This window comes from Ixodes scapularis, unplaced genomic scaffold (genome assembly GCF_016920785.2).
Source record: "Ixodes scapularis isolate PalLabHiFi unplaced genomic scaffold, ASM1692078v2 PGA_scaffold6__148_contigs__length_123643588, whole genome shotgun sequence".
NCBI classification, from domain to species: domain Eukaryota; kingdom Metazoa; phylum Arthropoda; class Arachnida; order Ixodida; family Ixodidae; genus Ixodes; species Ixodes scapularis.
In genome coordinates this window covers 81,184,630-81,202,137 of record NW_024609881.1, presented here as the reverse complement: position 1 = coordinate 81,202,137, position 17,508 = coordinate 81,184,630, and the positions used below count along the sequence as shown (strand labels likewise).

General features: G+C 48.1%; 1 protein-coding gene across 1 annotated transcript; it reads left to right on the top strand.

The window, feature by feature from the left end:
- The first annotated feature begins 4,420 nt into the window (after positions 1-4,420).
- Positions 4,421-5,068, top strand: LOC120848170 (uncharacterized protein K02A2.6-like). Its single transcript, XM_040220145.1, has one exon. It carries the CDS (start codon positions 4,421-4,423, stop codon positions 5,066-5,068), a length of 648 nt encoding a protein of 215 aa, XP_040076079.1.
- The last annotated feature ends 12,440 nt before the right edge of the window (positions 5,069-17,508 follow it).

Genomic DNA, 17,508 nt, shown 5'->3' with positions numbered 1-17,508 from the left:
AACTAAAGCAAAAATTAAGGTGAATGAATTGATATATATTACTTTTAAAAGTGACACTATGTTGATAATTGTAACATTACAAACGAATTGTAACCCAAAGAGCTCGCGAGGCATAAATCATAGCGCAAAGGAACTTCGGCATACCCACACAAAGACTTAAAGGGATACTTCAACGAAATTTGTGATATATCCGTTTTGTTCAAAAATAGGTTGAATATGATCCACAATATCCGTAAATGACAATCGCATGTTTGTATTTTAAGCCTGGTGGCTGTATTTCTTGTTATAAACGGCCCACTCTAGCAAGCGCTCAGAGAAGGCCCAGCTTAGAGCACGTGACATCCGACGCAATCGTGACGTAGGTCGTCTCGGGACGAGCAAAGCTACGGCGAGGCTGACGTCGAGGGGATGGCCTAGTCGTTCCAGCCACCGAAGCGACTGCTTTTGTACAAATTTTTAGTGACGGGTTATTCTTCTATAATCTTGTAGAGGGAATATAGCGACTTCTGTGACACACAAAAGGGATTCTCGGGAAGAGGGGAGTTCCTCCTGCCCCTCTTTTCTCGTCGTGGCCGGAGGCGAGACACTCACCGTCACTGGCTGTCAAGGTTCCTAGACGGGCATTACAAACGAGGCGTTAGCGACATCCACCAAGTGCTCTTTGCTAATCGTTTAATTTGTTTTAAAATTCCTTTTCGTGACTTTTTTAGTAAGATATTGGTGTGTTCGATGTGATACTGCTCTTTTGAACACATTTAGACCATAAAATAAGTTCCGAAATTTCGTTGTAGTTTTAGTGTCTAGTTTCAGTTTGTGTTTGAACTCCTCAACTCCAAGCAGCCGAGGAACATCGACTACCGAGAGGCATGCTGGGAAAAGCCTCACGCGGTGTAAGTGGTGCATCGCAATGTAACCTCCAACAATCCTATGTAATCTCAGTATTAAACGGTGTTAAACCACAACATTGGCGACGAGGATAAAAGTCGACAACCCGTGCACTCACGCTGCACTACATTGATGGTTTTCTCGACCATCAACCGTCCGCACCCAACCACTGAAGGTCACCACCACCGCACCACGTGGAACCAACACCATCCTCGACATGTCCATCCTACCACCATTCTCAAGCTTCGTTGTGCACGAAGATGCATCTTCCGTGAGACCCCGCTGGCGGAAATGGGTAACGCGATTCGACAACTTTCTTTTGGCGTGCAACATAAAGGACCCGACACGTTCGAAAGCGATGCTGCTGCACTACGCAGGCGACCAGGTGTGCGACATCTACGAAACGTTACCAGCGACGGCGACGGCCGACTCCACCAGTGGTACCGCTCCCTACGCCTACAAGCTCGCGGTCGATCAGCTGACGAAACATTTCGACCCAAAGGCCAACTACGAATACCAACGCTGCCTGTTCCGGCAGAAGCGTCAGCTCGGCGACGAGAGTATTGACACGTACCACACGAGGGTACGGCATATCGCCATGCTGTGCGGATTCACCGACCTGGACGCCGAACTTAAGTCCCACATCATTCAAACTTGCTCGTCGGCAACCCTAAGACGCAAGTCGCTCCACAAGCCGGACATGACGCTGACACAGCTACTCGAACTTGCGCGCACCACGGAGATGGCAGACCGGCAAGCCAAAAGTATGGAAAGCGCCCTGGCTGGACTACAGAATGTCACCCTGCAGATGCAGACACACCGACTTTCACGCTCCAAAGGAAAAGGTGTCAAAGGAAACGACCTGTCATCCCGACAACAAAATCACCGCACGTGTGGACATTGCGGCGGTGCATATCCACATCGCTCAGAACTCTGCCCGGCAAGGGGACAGATCTGCAACAGCTGTGGCAAGGCAAACCATTTTGCTCGAGTCTGCAGGTCATCGCGACGACCAGAGCGACGACCAGAGCGACGGCCACTGGATGAGACCAACACCCTAACAAGAGTGGCTTCTACGGAGTCTAACTTCCAGACGGGCGACTGACACAAGAAGTTGCCGCAAGCATCCATCACTTACGACTCTTTTGGTACAACCAAGGCGATCATTGACTCAGGCGCAACTGTCAACACCATGGGTGAGCACACTTTCAACTTGCTTACTCAGAAGCCTTGTCTGCAAACTTTAACACGCCAGGCCTCCGAACCTCTGCACATTCTCGGTGAATTTCCAGTGCAGCTCAGCTATGAAGGACAACGCTGCCAGACAGTTGTACACGTCGTCAAAGAAGACAACCACGCGCTAGCGACGCTACTCAGCCGGGAGTCAGCCACTGCGTTGGGCTTGCTACACATTGTGCACTCGCTGAGCACTCCTGACCCTCTCCGAGGATACCCAGAGCACACCAATGAAATTGGCAAGCTCAAAGGGAAATGTGTGCATCTCCACATTAACCCTGACTTACCTCCTGTGGCCCAGAAACCCCGCCGAGTACCCTTCCATCTCCGATCCAAGGTGGAAGCTGAACTTCAAGCCCTGCTCGAGGCAGACATCATTGAACCAGTGGAAGGACCTACCCTGTGGATTTCCCCGATTGTGATCGTCCCAAAGACATCGGATCCAACCCAGGTCCACATCTGTGTGGACAAGCGCGAAGCCAATGTGGCCATCCAGAGGGAGCGACATCCTACCCCGACCCTCAAGTATATTGTCACGAATGACAAGTGATGAGGCGTCAAATAACTGAGTAAACTAAACGTTTAATCGGGCGAACTTGTGCCCAAAATAAAGAAGGAAACAGAAGATAACAGTAGAGCGTCGCGAGCGTCGAAAGAGCAGAGTCGAACGCTGGGGCGAAACTGACTCGACAAGGTTGCGGGTGGCCTCTTATCTAGGGTGAGTCACTATCTCGAAGATTCGGCGGAGAAGGTTCGAGCGTAGCGCGCTCGGGGCGAGAATGAACGCGCACTTTCTAGAACAACAGAAGCAGGGCTAAACGATAGAAGGTATGTCCGCAGCAAGAATAAACAAGAATCTTCTACAAGTTCGTGACCCTGCGCGCGGCAATATGGCTGTTGAGCTGACACATTCCAGGGTGTTTTCGAAGATCGACTTACGACACGGATACCATCAGCTGGAGATTGACCAGAACTCTCGCACGATCACCACCTTTACGACAACATCTGGCCTGTTCAGATACAAGCGCCTTTTCTTCGGAATATGCTCAGCTGCTGAGGTATTCCAACGTGCTATCACCAATGTCATCGCAGACATACCTGGCACGCTCAACACCAGTGACGACATTCTCGTCCATGGATCCACAAGAGAGGAACATGACAAGGCCCTGCGCGCAACACTTGAGCGACTCATGCAGACTGAACTCACGGTGAGCGCTGCCAAATGCTCCTTCTATCAGCCCAAGCTAGAGTTCTTTGGCTTCGTATTTGGCAGCGAAGGGCTCAAATTTCACCCAGCAAAGTGACAACAATCCAGAAGGTACCGACCCCAGAATCTGTCAAGGAACTGAGGAGTTTCCTTGGGTTTGCAACATACTGTTCTCCCTTCGTATCAGACATCGCCACAGTCTTCGCACCACTTCGGAATTTCCTTCGCAAAGACGCCGCCTGGCAATGGGGCCCAGAGCAGCAAGACGCCTTCTCCCAAATCAAGGAAGCCGTCACGAACGCAACGACTCTTGCATACTTCAACCCAGAGGCACAAACAACACTGATTTTTGACACCAGCCCTTTTGGATTGGGTGCAGTACTCACGCAGCGCAGTCATGGTGACCCCCATCCAAGACCAGTGCTGTACGCCAGTCGCTCGCTGACACCAACCGAACAACGATATTCACAAACAGAACGAGAGGCCCTGGCCATAGTGTGGGCGTGTGAACATTTCTACCTGTACATCTATGGAGTGCCGTTTGTGGTCGTAACGGATCACAAACCTCTGACGACCATATTCTCGACAAAGGCAACCAACACTCCTCCCAGGATTGAGAGATGGCGCCTTCGGGAGCAGCTGTATGACTTTGAGGTGCAATATCAGCCTGGAGACCATAACCCTGCTGACTATTTCTCCCGACACCCTGTTGAGGTACCAAAAGAAGATCTCCAACGCGTGACTGAAGAGTTTGTTTGCCTCACCTTGGAAGCAGCCCGGCCTAAAGCACTGTCCCTTGACGAGGTTCGAACCAGTGCGGACACGCTTTACACGGCCATTGCGGAAGCCATCGACAACAATACCTGGCATCGACTGGCAAAGGAGTTTTCCTCCACCAGAGACACAGAGGAGATCAATACACACAAGAAAGTGAGAGAGCAGCTCTCCACACAGACTAACATCATCGTTCGGGGCACAAGGATCCTGATACCCAGACCTCTGCGCATACGTGCAGTGCAGCTGGCTCATGTTGGCCATCAGGGTATGGTAAAAACAAAACAGTTTCTACGCACAAAGGAGTAGTTCCCAAAAATGTACAATCTCTGCAACGAAACCATCCAGGCCTGTGTTCCATGTCAAGCCTGTGACGAGAGGTCGCACCAAGAACCACTCAGCATGACCAGACTTCCTGAGCGACCCTGGGCAAAGGTGGCTATCGACCTTCATGGCCCCTTGCAGTCAGTAAAATACCTGCTTGTTGCCATCGACGAGCAATCCCGCTTCCCAGTGGTGGAGGTGGTTCGGTCAACATCTGCCGAACAGATACTTCCAAGACTCCGCAAGACTTTTGCTCTCTTTGGGACACTAGACGTGGTTAAATCCGACAATGGTGCACCTTTCAACGGCAAGGACATGGCATCTCTTGCTGCAGAACTGAACTTTCACCACAGAAAAGTGACTCCATATCGGCCTCAAGCCAACGGCACCGTGGAGAGGTTTATGAGGCCTCTTGTGAAACTCATCCAGACCGCTCACCTAGAGGCCAAGGATCTCGAGATGGAACTGGACGCATACCTTGCCAGCTACCGGCAGACTCCCCACCTCACCGCAGGCTGCACACCATACGGCATGATGTTTGGAAGGGTTGCCAAAGGTCTACTGCCCACTGTTATGCCACCAGAATGTCAGCAAACAGAAGCGCAAAATGATAAAAAGAAAGAACATCAAGGCTTATGCTAATCAACGCAGACGGGCACACCATCGCGAATTCTCTGTGGGGGAGGGAGTCCTCAAAAAGCGCGAAACAAGAAGGAAACATCAATCATTATGCGACCCAGAACAACTGACAGTCATCGCCACAAAGGGAAACACAATCATCGCTGCAAGCAAAAAAGGCAAAAAGTTTGCCGAAACAAGACGTGCTTCAAGAAGCTGCCAATGCCCAACTACGTTGGAGGGCCAGAATCAGTCCCAGAGATGATGATGCCCAGGCAGGCAACTTCACAGTCGTCAAGTCGTCCCCATCGGCAGCGGGCAAGGCCGAAAAGACTCGTGGAACAGTGTTAGCCTCTTGCAGACTGCCTCCAAATGGGGGAGAGATGTAGTGTCTAGTTTCAGTTTGTGTTTGAACTCCTCAACTCCAAGCAGCCGAAGGAACATCGACTACCGAGAGGCATCCTGGTACAGGCCTCCCGCGGTGTAAGCGGAACATCGCAATGTAACCTCCAACAATCCTATGTAATCTCAGTATTAAACGGTGTTAAACCACTACAGTAATATCCCTTTAAAAATTGTAGCTTTTTTTTTAAGGTTATAAAGGCGTTATAGAGGTGAGTGGGTTACATGAAAAGAGAAAAAATACAAAGGGAACAAACGGACCTGCAAAACAATAAAAAAACTCAAGTAATTACAGTGACTCATTACAAAATTAAGATTCATTATGGCCTTTCTAAAACAGTCAATGTCAAAAATTTCCCTTGTAGATGGGAAAAGGTGATACCGATGAAAAGAGGTGCTGGGAATAAAATAATTATAGAATGTATTAGTATTGCAAGATGGGATACCAACTTTATGTCTACGGTCACTGCGCGCTGACAGGTAATGGAGATGTGTTAGGGGTCTTTGTCTGAGTGATGGATTGTGATATGTTTAATGAAACAAACACAGGCGGGCCACTTTTCTACGTTGTGAAAGATTCGGTAGTGACAAGCAGGTTTTCATTGCTGCCATAGTGGCGATGCGGTGATAGTTAGAAAGTATGAAACGTACTGAACGATTCTGAAGAGCTTCTGATTCGAAAATGAATGATTTAAGGTCGGTATCCCTGATAGATGCAGCATATTCCGATTTACTTCGGACAAATGTTCTGTAAAGATGTAACTACAATGACGTAGGTGAAAGAATAAAAACATTTATTTTAAATAACCGAGCATGCGATTAGCATCGCTGCAAATATAGTCAATGTGAATTTTCCCAGAAAAGGTACAGGTTATATAAACACCCAGATACTCCTACGAAGACAAAGGTTCAAGACTGCTGTTATCGAGAGCCTTGAGGAACACCTGAGGTAACTGGAGAACGTTCAGAGTCGACATCGTTAGCACTAACGAACTGCGATCGGCTAGTGAGAAAAGAGTGTATCCATGCAACGGCATTGGTCTAAATTAAGTTTGCTTAGTTTGTGAAGGAGGGGGGAGCCAGATACCTTGTAAAAAGCTTTGGAAAAATCAAGGAATACGCACTCTACCTGAAAGCCGCGGTCATGAATGAAGTGGTCATGGGTCAAGCACAGGAGCTGAATGTCTCAAGAGAGAGACCTGCGGAATCCGTGCTGAGCAAGAGTATAGGACGAATTTACTAAAAACAAATTGTTATATGTGAATATAGGACATGCTCTAGAATTTTACACGGAACGTTAGTGAGGAAACTGGCTGATGACAATATGCAAGAGTTATGACTAGAACCCCGTATATCCGCGGAAATCCGCAGTAAACTGGCGGATTCGGGTAAAAATGAATCAGATTTGGCGGTTTCCGGATCGGATGCGGCTATCGGCGGGTCCGAATCCATATTCGCCGAGGCGGCCCGCAAAGGTGTGCGACCGTACAATGCAGAGTGAATAAGTGAGTGATACTATGAAGTGCGTCGTCGACTGTATTGCGGGGGCAAAAATACTCTCTTAGATGAAAGATAGCAATCGGGGAAAGAATTGCTCTTTACGTCAATAAAGATTTGATTCTCACCAAAGATCGCTTTAGAACGTTCTATCTCGCCAAAACCAGTTTCTAGAAAAAGTGGAGAATGCAGAACTATCAGTCGTCCCGGGTAGCATGTTCTTGTTTGGCAGGGAAAGAGCGGAAAACGTTCTTTGGGCGAAGAAAGCCCAAAACATACAAGCCAGAAGAAAATAGAAGCCCGTAAGTGACTTCTTCCCCTACAAGTATATATTGAGGAGGCTGAATTCGATTCTCTGGAGTGCTGGAACTTGCACAATCACGAGTTTTCCGAATTCATTATTGCAACGCAGTTCGTGCATGCCATCCCAGCATTAAGTGCACCAACGGACAGAGCCCTCTCATTAGGGGGTAATAGTTGAAGGGACGCGAACCAGTCTAATTCCGTCCGAGTTTACTATATTCTGTTTCTTCTACACAGCAACCTTGACAAGTGAAAAGAGAGAGAGAGAGAGCGACAGAATAAATCTTTATTCAAATAAAACGTTCAAAGTGGAGATTTTAGCAACTGCGGGACCAGCGCCGACTGCCCCAGACCAGTGATTGAAATTATGAGCGAAACGTTGCGTTAATAACTTTTTCATTTTCTCAACAGTTTGCACTGAGTTATTTTTTTTTAAAGTATGTATATGTTTTTTAGCATGCGGTTGAGGCTTCGTGTTTAAAACTGAAACCGATAGGAGGTGTTTTTATTATTGAATATTATGATATTTTCCCTTACCACATATACACGAGTATTTTGCTGCGGCGAGTGACCGCCCTTCCTCTCCCACTTTTTTAATGCGAAAGCATTAACTGTCCCATGGAGCGAGCTGACGTCATCAGTTTGAAGCGCGAAAACGGCACCTAGTTTCCCCGATCCCAAAGGAGCGAAGTAAAGCTGATGGATTTCGCCTTCGGTTTTATTGGCTGGCGCGCGTCGACGGAGCTCCCATTGGCCGTTGCGCTCGTCAGTTTCCACGACCGCTCACCCCATGGCGCTGCGTGTCCATCAGCGCGCCGTTAACACGGAGCGTCCAAGGTCAGCGTGCCCAGGGGAGAACGCGCGCTGACCGGCGACGAAAAGTACGCAACAGACGAAAAAGGGAGCGGACGAGCGACTTGCATATGCTTTCGCATTCACAACTCATGAGTGCTTAGGGTACGTCGAGCTTTTTATTGTTCGGTCTAAATAAAAGGACACAACGTTATTAGCCTGTCTTTTGTCAATTTTCATGTTTATAAAATATGCGTCAGCTTGAAGTGGCTTTTACAAATCAAAAAGGAAAATAAATATAAATTCCCTTCCTTTTGAGTACATCTACTGGACAGAATGTCAGACTCCGAAGACGATCTCATAACTGCAGCATCTTTCAAGCGGTGCGAAGTGTCTCTGGAAGGATGATCGCTTATTTTATAAATACAATGAAACAATACGATAAAAAGACTTTCACCGTATTCTTACTCGACCAAGTTTTTGTAGGAAGTTAAGCGGACGGCTTATAGGAAACCGCCCTGATGTTGTTGTTGTTGTTTTATTTATGCTTCAAATTATGATGTAAACTGTATGCGCGGATTGAGAGTCGGATGCGGTTCCAAATTATGCGGTTGCGGTTCGGATGTGGATACAAAGTCTATGGATGCGGATCGGATGCGAATAGCGAATACAGTTATTTAAAGGACACAAGCAAAGAAAAAGAATATTGTTAAATCGTTTAGATTAAAAAAAGAATGTCATAAAACGAATTTACAAAACGAAGAAAAAAAATAGTTATATTTACGGCGCGAGACGAATTCGTAAATGGCGCCCGCGGGAGCCGCCGCTGGTCACGTGGTAGACCTGTGCGCCGCCGCACGCTGAGCCAGCACCTAAACAGCTTTAAAGCCTGCGCGTTACGTCACATGACGTCACGTCCGGGAGGCCCGCACGGGCGCTGATTGGATGCGAGTGCCGCGTCAGCCTTAGCGTGGGACTATGATAGGAAACGAGCCCCACGGGCGAACGCTGACGCAGCACTCGCATCTAATCAGAGCCCGTGCCTGCCTCCCGTGTCGCGTAACGCGCAGGCTTTGCTGTCTGGGAGGTGTTGGCTGAGCGTATACGCGCGCGCTTGAGCCAATCAGCGACCGACCGGACGTGACGTGTCGCCTTTTTCCGGTTTGGACACGTTTCCCCTGATTTTATTTTCGATTCAGAAGGAAGGCTAAAAGGCAGAGCGGGGTCGAGGGATTCACGCACTCGCCGAACATGGCTAGAAGCAGGGACAGACTCAGAGATTCCGAGTCGAGAGGTTCAAGGAGTCAAGAGATCCAATATTGGACCTCCTGACTTGCCACGGATCTCTTGACTCGTTGGACTACTTGACTCGCCATGGATCTCTTGACGCGTTTAACCTCTTGGCGCATATCAGATCTCTTGACTTGTGTCTGCCGAGTCAAGAGATCTTTCTTGACTCGCCATGCGATCTATTATTCGAAAAAAAGAGAGAACGCTGCCTATAGACCGACACGCTGTTTACAAACAAGCCCGCGTTTGCCCACACCAGGTGTGGGCACTGCGCATGCGCAGAAACCGAATTCGAGTGAACTGAAGCGTGTGCGCATGCGCAGTGCCGTCGACAGCGCCACCGCAGCTGCGTGACGTCAGGGACGCGTGTTGGTCTATAGAAAAAAAAATACGGGACAAAAAAGAAAGAGGAGGGAAAGGAAAAAAAGCACGGGCTAATTGTCTTCATGTCCGCTTTGCGTCGGCCTCCCCGACATTGACCCCTGCGATGTTTTAACTCACAATGTAGGTCTGCTGCGTGTGTTACGTTTGGTCTAAAAAAATCCAAGAACGGTGCAAAAGTTCCTTTTTTTCTTTTTCTTTTTTCCACAGAATGCTTATTATTGCGCTTTAAGGGCATTATCGCAAGGTAGACTATAAGATAGTAAGCGCCGTCCTTGTCATGTGTCTCTTTTCTGTTAATGCATTTGTTTCCTTTTATGCGCTGTAGGTATTATGAGAAAAAAAATTGTCGCTTAATTGAGACGGCGCAAGCTACCAATGTAAGGGAATTATAATAATCCTTTTACAAAAAATGCAAGCGGACGAAGCGATTTCTAACGCTGAATCGGCCTTTACACTATGCCCCGTGGCCGTAACCACTACGAACGCAAAAGACGATGAGACGGTAGGGAGTTTTCGTAGACCGCGTTGCCCCCTCCGCTGAGCGTTCCGCAACGAAGAAGTTGCTACTGCGCCTGCGCGTCGATAGCCTTGATTCTGGAGTTCCCGCTATCGTAGCGGGTTGCGGAGGGCCTTGCGGGACGGCGAAAACGATCTACGAAAACTCCCTAAATAGGGAGTTTTCGTAGACCGCGTTTTCCCCTCCGCTAAGCCCTCCGCGACGAAGAAGCCGCTACTGCGCCTGCGCGCCCATGGCCTTGACTGTATAGTTCCGGCATATACAGAAGGCTTTGGTTCCGGCTATCGTAGCGGGTTGCGGAGGGCTTAGCGGAGGGGCAAACGCGGTCTACGAAAACTCCCTAATAGGGAGTTTTCGTAGACCGCGTTTCCCCCTCCGCCAAGCCCTCCGCAACGAGGCAGCCGCTACTGCGCCGGCGCGCCGATGGCCTTGACTGTAGAGTTCCGGGTAGCGTAACTGGTTGCGGAGAGCGTTGCGGGACAGCGGAAACAATCTACGAAAACTCCATATTAGGGAATTGTAGTAGACCGTTTTTCTACTCCGCTACGTTATCCGTGAAGAAAACGCCAGAGCTGCGCATGCCCGCAGCAAGCCTTGTCTGCATAGTTCAAGGTCTTGTGACGGATTACGGAGCGCTATCCGGGTGCTTAGCGGGCTGCGGAAACGGTCTACTACAATTCCCCAATAGGAAGTTGTATTAGATAGTTTTTCTCCTCCGCTACGGTATCAACCAAGAAAACGCCGCAGCTGCGCATGCGCGCCGCCAGCCTTCTCTGCATAGTTTAAGGTCTTGTGGCGGATTACAGAGCGCTATCTGGGTGCTTAGCGGGCTGCGGGAACGGTATACTACAATTCCCTAATCAGCTCCTTTCCTGAACGCGAACTGATACTAAAAACACAAAGGACGAGAAAAGAAAAATCCCGGAGACACCCCCACAACTACGCGCCCACGAGGTCAGTAACCTTTCAGTTTAAAGGAACCATCGTAGTTCCGCGGGTCCAAACCAAAAGAAGGCTTATTTGCAACATTCCCATGTTATCTTTTTCCCGGAATACCGCTGAGGTTGAACCTCAGAACAATACTATTCCTTCATTTAGTTATATGTTTAGAAATGACTTTATATGAACTTCGGGGCAAAGATTGACAAAAAACATGTTTGGGGGATCTTTTTCAAGGTCAGAGTAAAACGCCAGCTATATTGCCGCGCGCACAGCTGGCCAAATAGGTTTTGCGCCCGTGGCCTAATGGTTAGCGCTTTTGCCCCCCCCCCCCCCCTCCCCCCCCCCCCCCCCCCCGAAAAGCCAAGGTTCGATGCCTGGCCGCCGGTACACCTCCTTGTTGTTTCTGTAATGTCACATTCTGGTAAATTTGAGAACCCCGTTGCTTATTCGAGGTTACAACGTTCAAGGCACCGAACTTTCTATACCGATTGTTCCAGAAGCCCACATGTCTACATAAGGGGCTGTGAAGTGGTTGTAAAGTGTTCGCGTTCTTAGAATGGTTATGGCTAATCCAAAATCAGCCTAGAGCTCTCGGTTGTTCTACTTCGGTAAATCATCAACTGACATATCTTTTTTCCGTTACTTAAATAGCAGTTGAGTCAGCCGGCAGTACTACCCTCAACTACTGCGTGTATTGCGGCAAGAGCGCACGTTTTTATTTATTATTTCAGACATCCACTCATGGTCGCTAAAGGCCTACACCAGTACGAACTTTGTATAGTAAAAAAGGTACAGCCACCGGATTAACTTTTTGCCGGAGAGACCGGCCAGTCTGACATAGTTTTCTCTATTTTTTTTTTTATTTGCACGCAGATAACAGCGCAATTGGACTATGTTAGTCTTTTTTATCTAGCATAATAATACACGATAACTGGCATTCCAAAATCTGCGCATCTGCGCTTGAAATTCCCAAAATGACGCGATATTAAAGGGGCACTGACACATCAAAATCATATTTTTTTTTATTATCCGAAACGATTGAAAACGATGCCGGGACATTACCCTCAAAATTTGAAATTTGGGAATTCAGTATTTGTGAAGTAAAAAAACAATTTCCAAATGCCGAATTCGAAGTTCCCGCGCGATCGGCGCCGGTGCCTTGACGTCAAAAATCGCGGAGACCTGAGAGTCGACTTTTTTTCACCACTCCCTGCTGTTGCCATGGCGACCCAAAGCGAGGAGGAAAGGAGTGAGCGGCGGCGTTCGGCGGACCGGTTTTGAGCGGTGTCGCCTGTTTTCCGTTGGAGGATACAAATCCAGGAGACGGCACCACAACGAACTCCCGATTTTTGGTATTTCAAAAAGAAGGGCCGTAGTGCGTTCGCAGTTGCGTTAAAAAACATGTTTTACGATTGCCGTTATTAAATGTTATAGAGATGTCGCCTACAAAGCTTCTAAATTTCCTGATTTTTGACGTCACCGATCAAAAGAAGCGAGGAGGCGAGAGGCGGGAAAATCAAACGCCAAAAATAAAAAGGCGCGCGCGCGCGCGGGAAAATTTTTTTTCGTGATGCGGTTTTTTTTTGCGTGTCTATGACTGCAACTTGCATCGTTTTAGACAATAAAAATAAATACGACCTTTGGGGTGTCAGTGCCCCTTTAAACAGAGTTTGTACGCCAGCCGGATGCTAGGTACTGCCCACTCGGCGGAGCAGACGACATCCGGCGAGAGGGGGAGGGCATTTTTTTCTCTTTTTACCCTCTCTGCTATGACCCCTGACTCGTTGGACCTTTTGACACGTTGGACCTCTCGACCCATTTTGGATCTCTTGACGCGTTGGACCTTTTTCTCGTTGGATCTCTTGACCCATATTGGATCTCTTGACGCGTTGGACCTCTTGACTCGGATGTCACGTGGCTATTGGATCTCCTGACACGTTGGACCTCTTGACGATAAGCGGGATTTCAGGGGGGGGGGGGGGGGGGGGGGTTGGATGTCCTGGCCCCCCTCTTGAATTCTGCACGTGTAAAAATTTAGGGCGTGGAAACGGGAAAAGGGGGGGGGGGGGGGTCTTAAACATAATATGCTGACCAACACCTGACCCCCCCCCCCCCCCCCCCTCAAGAAATACCTGCGTCCGCCCCTGGCTGCAAGTATTTTAGCGTGGAGAGAAGCAAGCCGATTGTACCGACTGTGAGCAGTGTTTTATGCGCGTTTACGACGCCGTGAAACTACTCTTCATCCTCTGCGCGAAAGCCAACACCGAAGTTCGCAGTGCGTTCCGACCTCCGACTCTGCGGGAGCGATCACTCCGAATGTGTTTTGTGCATTCTCTGTGTGCACGCCACTACTACGGAATACAACAGCTTTCCTTCGAAAACACTATCGCACAAGCTGCGTGTAATACGGATGCGCGGGCATAGCAAGCACCGTGCTTTGTTTGCACAAAAACGTGGCAAAAGGGCACCTTCTGAAGCTGCCCGGTCGAGTCTGTGCCTTTCGCATATGCTGCATACAACCGGAGTCTAAACGTATATTCAATCATCGCCGTTGTCCATTCAGTGAAGGCGGTTGTCTCCGAGCGCATGCAATCGCAAAGGCAAGGCAACGACAATCGTACGAAGCAGACGAATAAAAAAATTCTGTGTTCTTTTGGCAAACGCGAGGTTCCCCGAGAAGACGCCGACGTCGGGTGCAGGGTGACCACCCGTCCCGTGACTCGCGGGACTGTCCCGCATTGAGGGCTCGTGTCCTGCTTCCCGCAAGAACTTCTCAAATCTTCAATATGTCCCGCATTCCATACTGTAAAAAAATTCACCTTGCAACTTATGGCGCTGTCGAACAACGGGGCACGGGGAAGCGCGGAGGTCGCTGATAATCGTGTGAATCGCAATGGTACACCATTTTCTACCCAAGCATTGCGGGAAGCGACCGTCGTTCTTGCAGGAGAGGCGACGCGCATGCTCCGTTGTGCCTCTACCCTTGGTGGCAAAATATTCTAAGAAAAATTGCTCGCCAAAAAATTGTAATATAAAATATTGTAATTATTTTCAAATCGCTGTGTCAATGCGAAAGGGTTGCTGTGGATTTTTGTTTTAGTGAAGACAGCCACACGAGGCAAAAAGCCTGCAACCCGCAACGGTAAAAAAAAAAAAAAAAAAAAATACACAATGTTAAAAATATGTGTAGGACCATGTTCATAAAAGTAAGCGTGAACAGGAAGCAATAACCTGAAAATATTTACTGTTCTTATTTCCATTTGATGCATTGAGTTCTGCTACAGTCGATTTTTATGTTTTCAACTTCGACACATTTAATTACATATTTGTCATACAAAATATATCACTGGGAGTGAAAATTAATTGAGCTTAATTGCTGCAATACAATTAGCAGGTGTATAAACTGCACAGGATATTAAATGTGTTAACGGAGCCTCAGTTCGTGGTCCGTGTGACACGTTTTATACTCGTTCCTCGTCATTCACCGAACAAGTTCTGACCCTTTGTAACCTGTGAGACTTGCCCTTGATAACATATGGAAATTTTTACGGAATCGCAGTGTCGCAGGAAGAAGGCAAAACTCGTCGAAAGCAAGTTTCTCCGGACTCGCGGCGTGATCAAGTGAGCTTCCTTGGAACGCCGAAGCGCCGCGTCTCTGTGCCTTCACACGCTTGAATACTGATACAAAGATTTGAAGGTGTGTCGCGCGTAGATGTCTTTGCATCATATATCGGCCACGGAGCCCTGAATCGTCCAGCTGTTCCGACGAGTTGCTGTCAATAAAGGGGGGGGGGGGGGGGGGGGGGGGGTTGAATCTGTACGGTTGCTCTTATATGGCTATGTCCAAAATTTACTCTAATGATCACATGGCAGTACAAATAGTACAACGCTGTGGAGCAAGGAGGGTTTTCGAAGGCAAAACTATAAGACGGAGAGAATGGAAATTTTTGAAGCGCGGAACTGGCAGAACGACGCAAGAGGCTGAGATCACAGCTATTGAAGAGGCCCTGAATGCATGCACACCGGACAAGAAGCCCAATGCGGCACGAGCATCATCACGTTCACAGACTCCCAAGACGCCATCCGTTCACTGAAGACGCATCGAGAAACGTGCAAGGGAAGGTAGGGATCGAGGGGGTAGAGAAAATTTATGAACACGCACACCACGAACCGAGGTTCTCTTAACACATTTAATATTCTGCGCTGTTTATACACCAGCCAATTGTATTGCAGCAATTAAGCTAAAGTAGTTTTCACTCCCAGTGATATATTTTTTGTGCCAAATATGTTATTAAATGTGTCGAAGTTGAAAGCATAAAAAGCAACTGCAGCAGCACTCGATGCATCAAGTGAAATTAAGAAACAGTACATCTTTTTCGAGTTATTGTTTCCTGCCAAGGCTTACTTTTATCAACATGGTGCTACACAAATTTTCAAAATTATGTTCTTTTTCTTTTTGCCTTGTGTGACTGTCTTAAAAAATACATATATCCACAGCATCCCTTTCGCGTTGATACAGCGATATAAAAATAATAACAATAAACGAGTAATTTTCTCTTACAATATTTTGCCACTAAGGGGAGGGGCACAACGGAGCATGCGCGTCGGGTCTCCTGCAAGAACGACGGTCATTTCCCGCAATGTTTGGATAGAAAATGGCGTACCATTGCGATTCACACGGTTATCAGCAAGGAGGTTACAAGTACTAGGAGAGGGCACGTTGCAATATTGGTGAAGCCTAGTCATAAAAAGTGTAAAAGATGTTGTGGCCAACGTGACCATAGAACTCTCTGGCTATTGGTGCGCGTGACATGTCACGTGTGAGATGGATGGTTGATTGTCGAAGGACTCCTTGCAGGCTTGCGCGCGCTCCGTCCGGTAGGTTTCATCAGATCGAAGGCTAGTCTGTGGTGTATTCTAGTACCCCATAGCTAGACGAAAACTAGCTACGGTCACGTGTTGTGGTCACGTTGGCGTGGTAAGTGAGGAGAGTAAAGAGGGAAATGAGAAAGAGGCGAGGCGTCAAGGAAGCATGTCTTGTGTAGGCCACACGGCTGTCGTCATGCCCTCTCCTACGCTTCTATCCTCCTTGGTTACCGTAGGCACCATAGTTACCAGTGAACTCCGCGCTTCCCCGTGCCCCGTTGCTCGGCAGCACCATCAGTTGCAGAGAGAATTTTACGACAGTGAGAAATGCGGGACATTTTGAAGATTCGGGAATTTCTGCGGGACACGAGCCCACAATGCGGGACAGTCCCGCGAGTCACGGGACGGGTGGTCACCCTAGTCCCTGTGTTTTATGTTCTTCCCATTATTTATATTTTGCGAACGCTTGCGAGCTTTGTATAGTTAAAAACACTTATCAGTATAAAAGAGAATCTTGTTTTCTTTCTGCTGCCTAGTTTTTTTTTTACTGAAATAAATGTCATTTTTCGCTTTGACGAATTAGACTTAGCTGGACGTCGGCTCATAGAGAAAGTTTGTTTTTCTCAATTATCTTTTGATCCAGCAAATGTCATGTCCTCAAACTTTTGTATTCTATTCCAGCCGCTAGGTTCATATTTTCATGGAGTTTGAGCCTTCTGCGATGCATATTTTATTTACCCGGGCCGAAAACCACGGTTATCTTTTCGCTGGAACTCCTACTTCATCCATCCAGCGTGCGTCTGCCAGGGGGGTAAAGGTGGGTGAGGAGGAGTGGCAAATCCCGTGCGCCGACATCCTGGGTCCCGAGTGAACGAACGCAAAAGAGAGCGACAGAACACGAGAGAAAGAAAGCAACGTTGCCATGGTAACGCGAAGAACAGTGATAATTTAACGTTGTAAACTAAATTATGAGCTATTCTAACGCTTATAAAAAGCAATAAACTCATTACGCTGCATTAACTTCCCTTCTGTCGAAATCTCGGAAATCTGGTGGTTGCGCAGTTTCGTATTCCTCAACCGCGCCCAGCCGCGCCCCACTGGCGAAGCCGGGTATATGGTTTAGTTTAGCGTTAACGCGAGGCCGTACATCTGCGCGCTTTTCAAAAAGAAAGCTTCGAAAGAAACGTGAATATCTTTCCACCGGTAAGTTCGTGAATTGTTGAAGTTCACGAAACTGCTCTGATGATGTAACCGTGTTTGGGACCCAGAAGGTCTGCCTGCATGATCCGCCGCTTGCGGCAGCCAGAATGTATGGGAAAATGGCGGACCTTTTCCTCTAGAGTTAGTATGTATGATCTCTATGGCGTCTGCTGCCTCTGTCTCCCCGAAGGAAGTCTCCGCCTCCTCCGTACAAACTCGGCAACACAGTTCTCGGAAACACTATCGCCAGCAACATATCAACATGGCGACT

Excerpts from the sequence above, each read along its gene's own strand:
- LOC120848170 (XM_040220145.1), top strand. The coding sequence starts at position 4,421 with ATGTACAATCTCTGCAACGAAACCATCCAGGCCTGTGTTCCATGTCAA.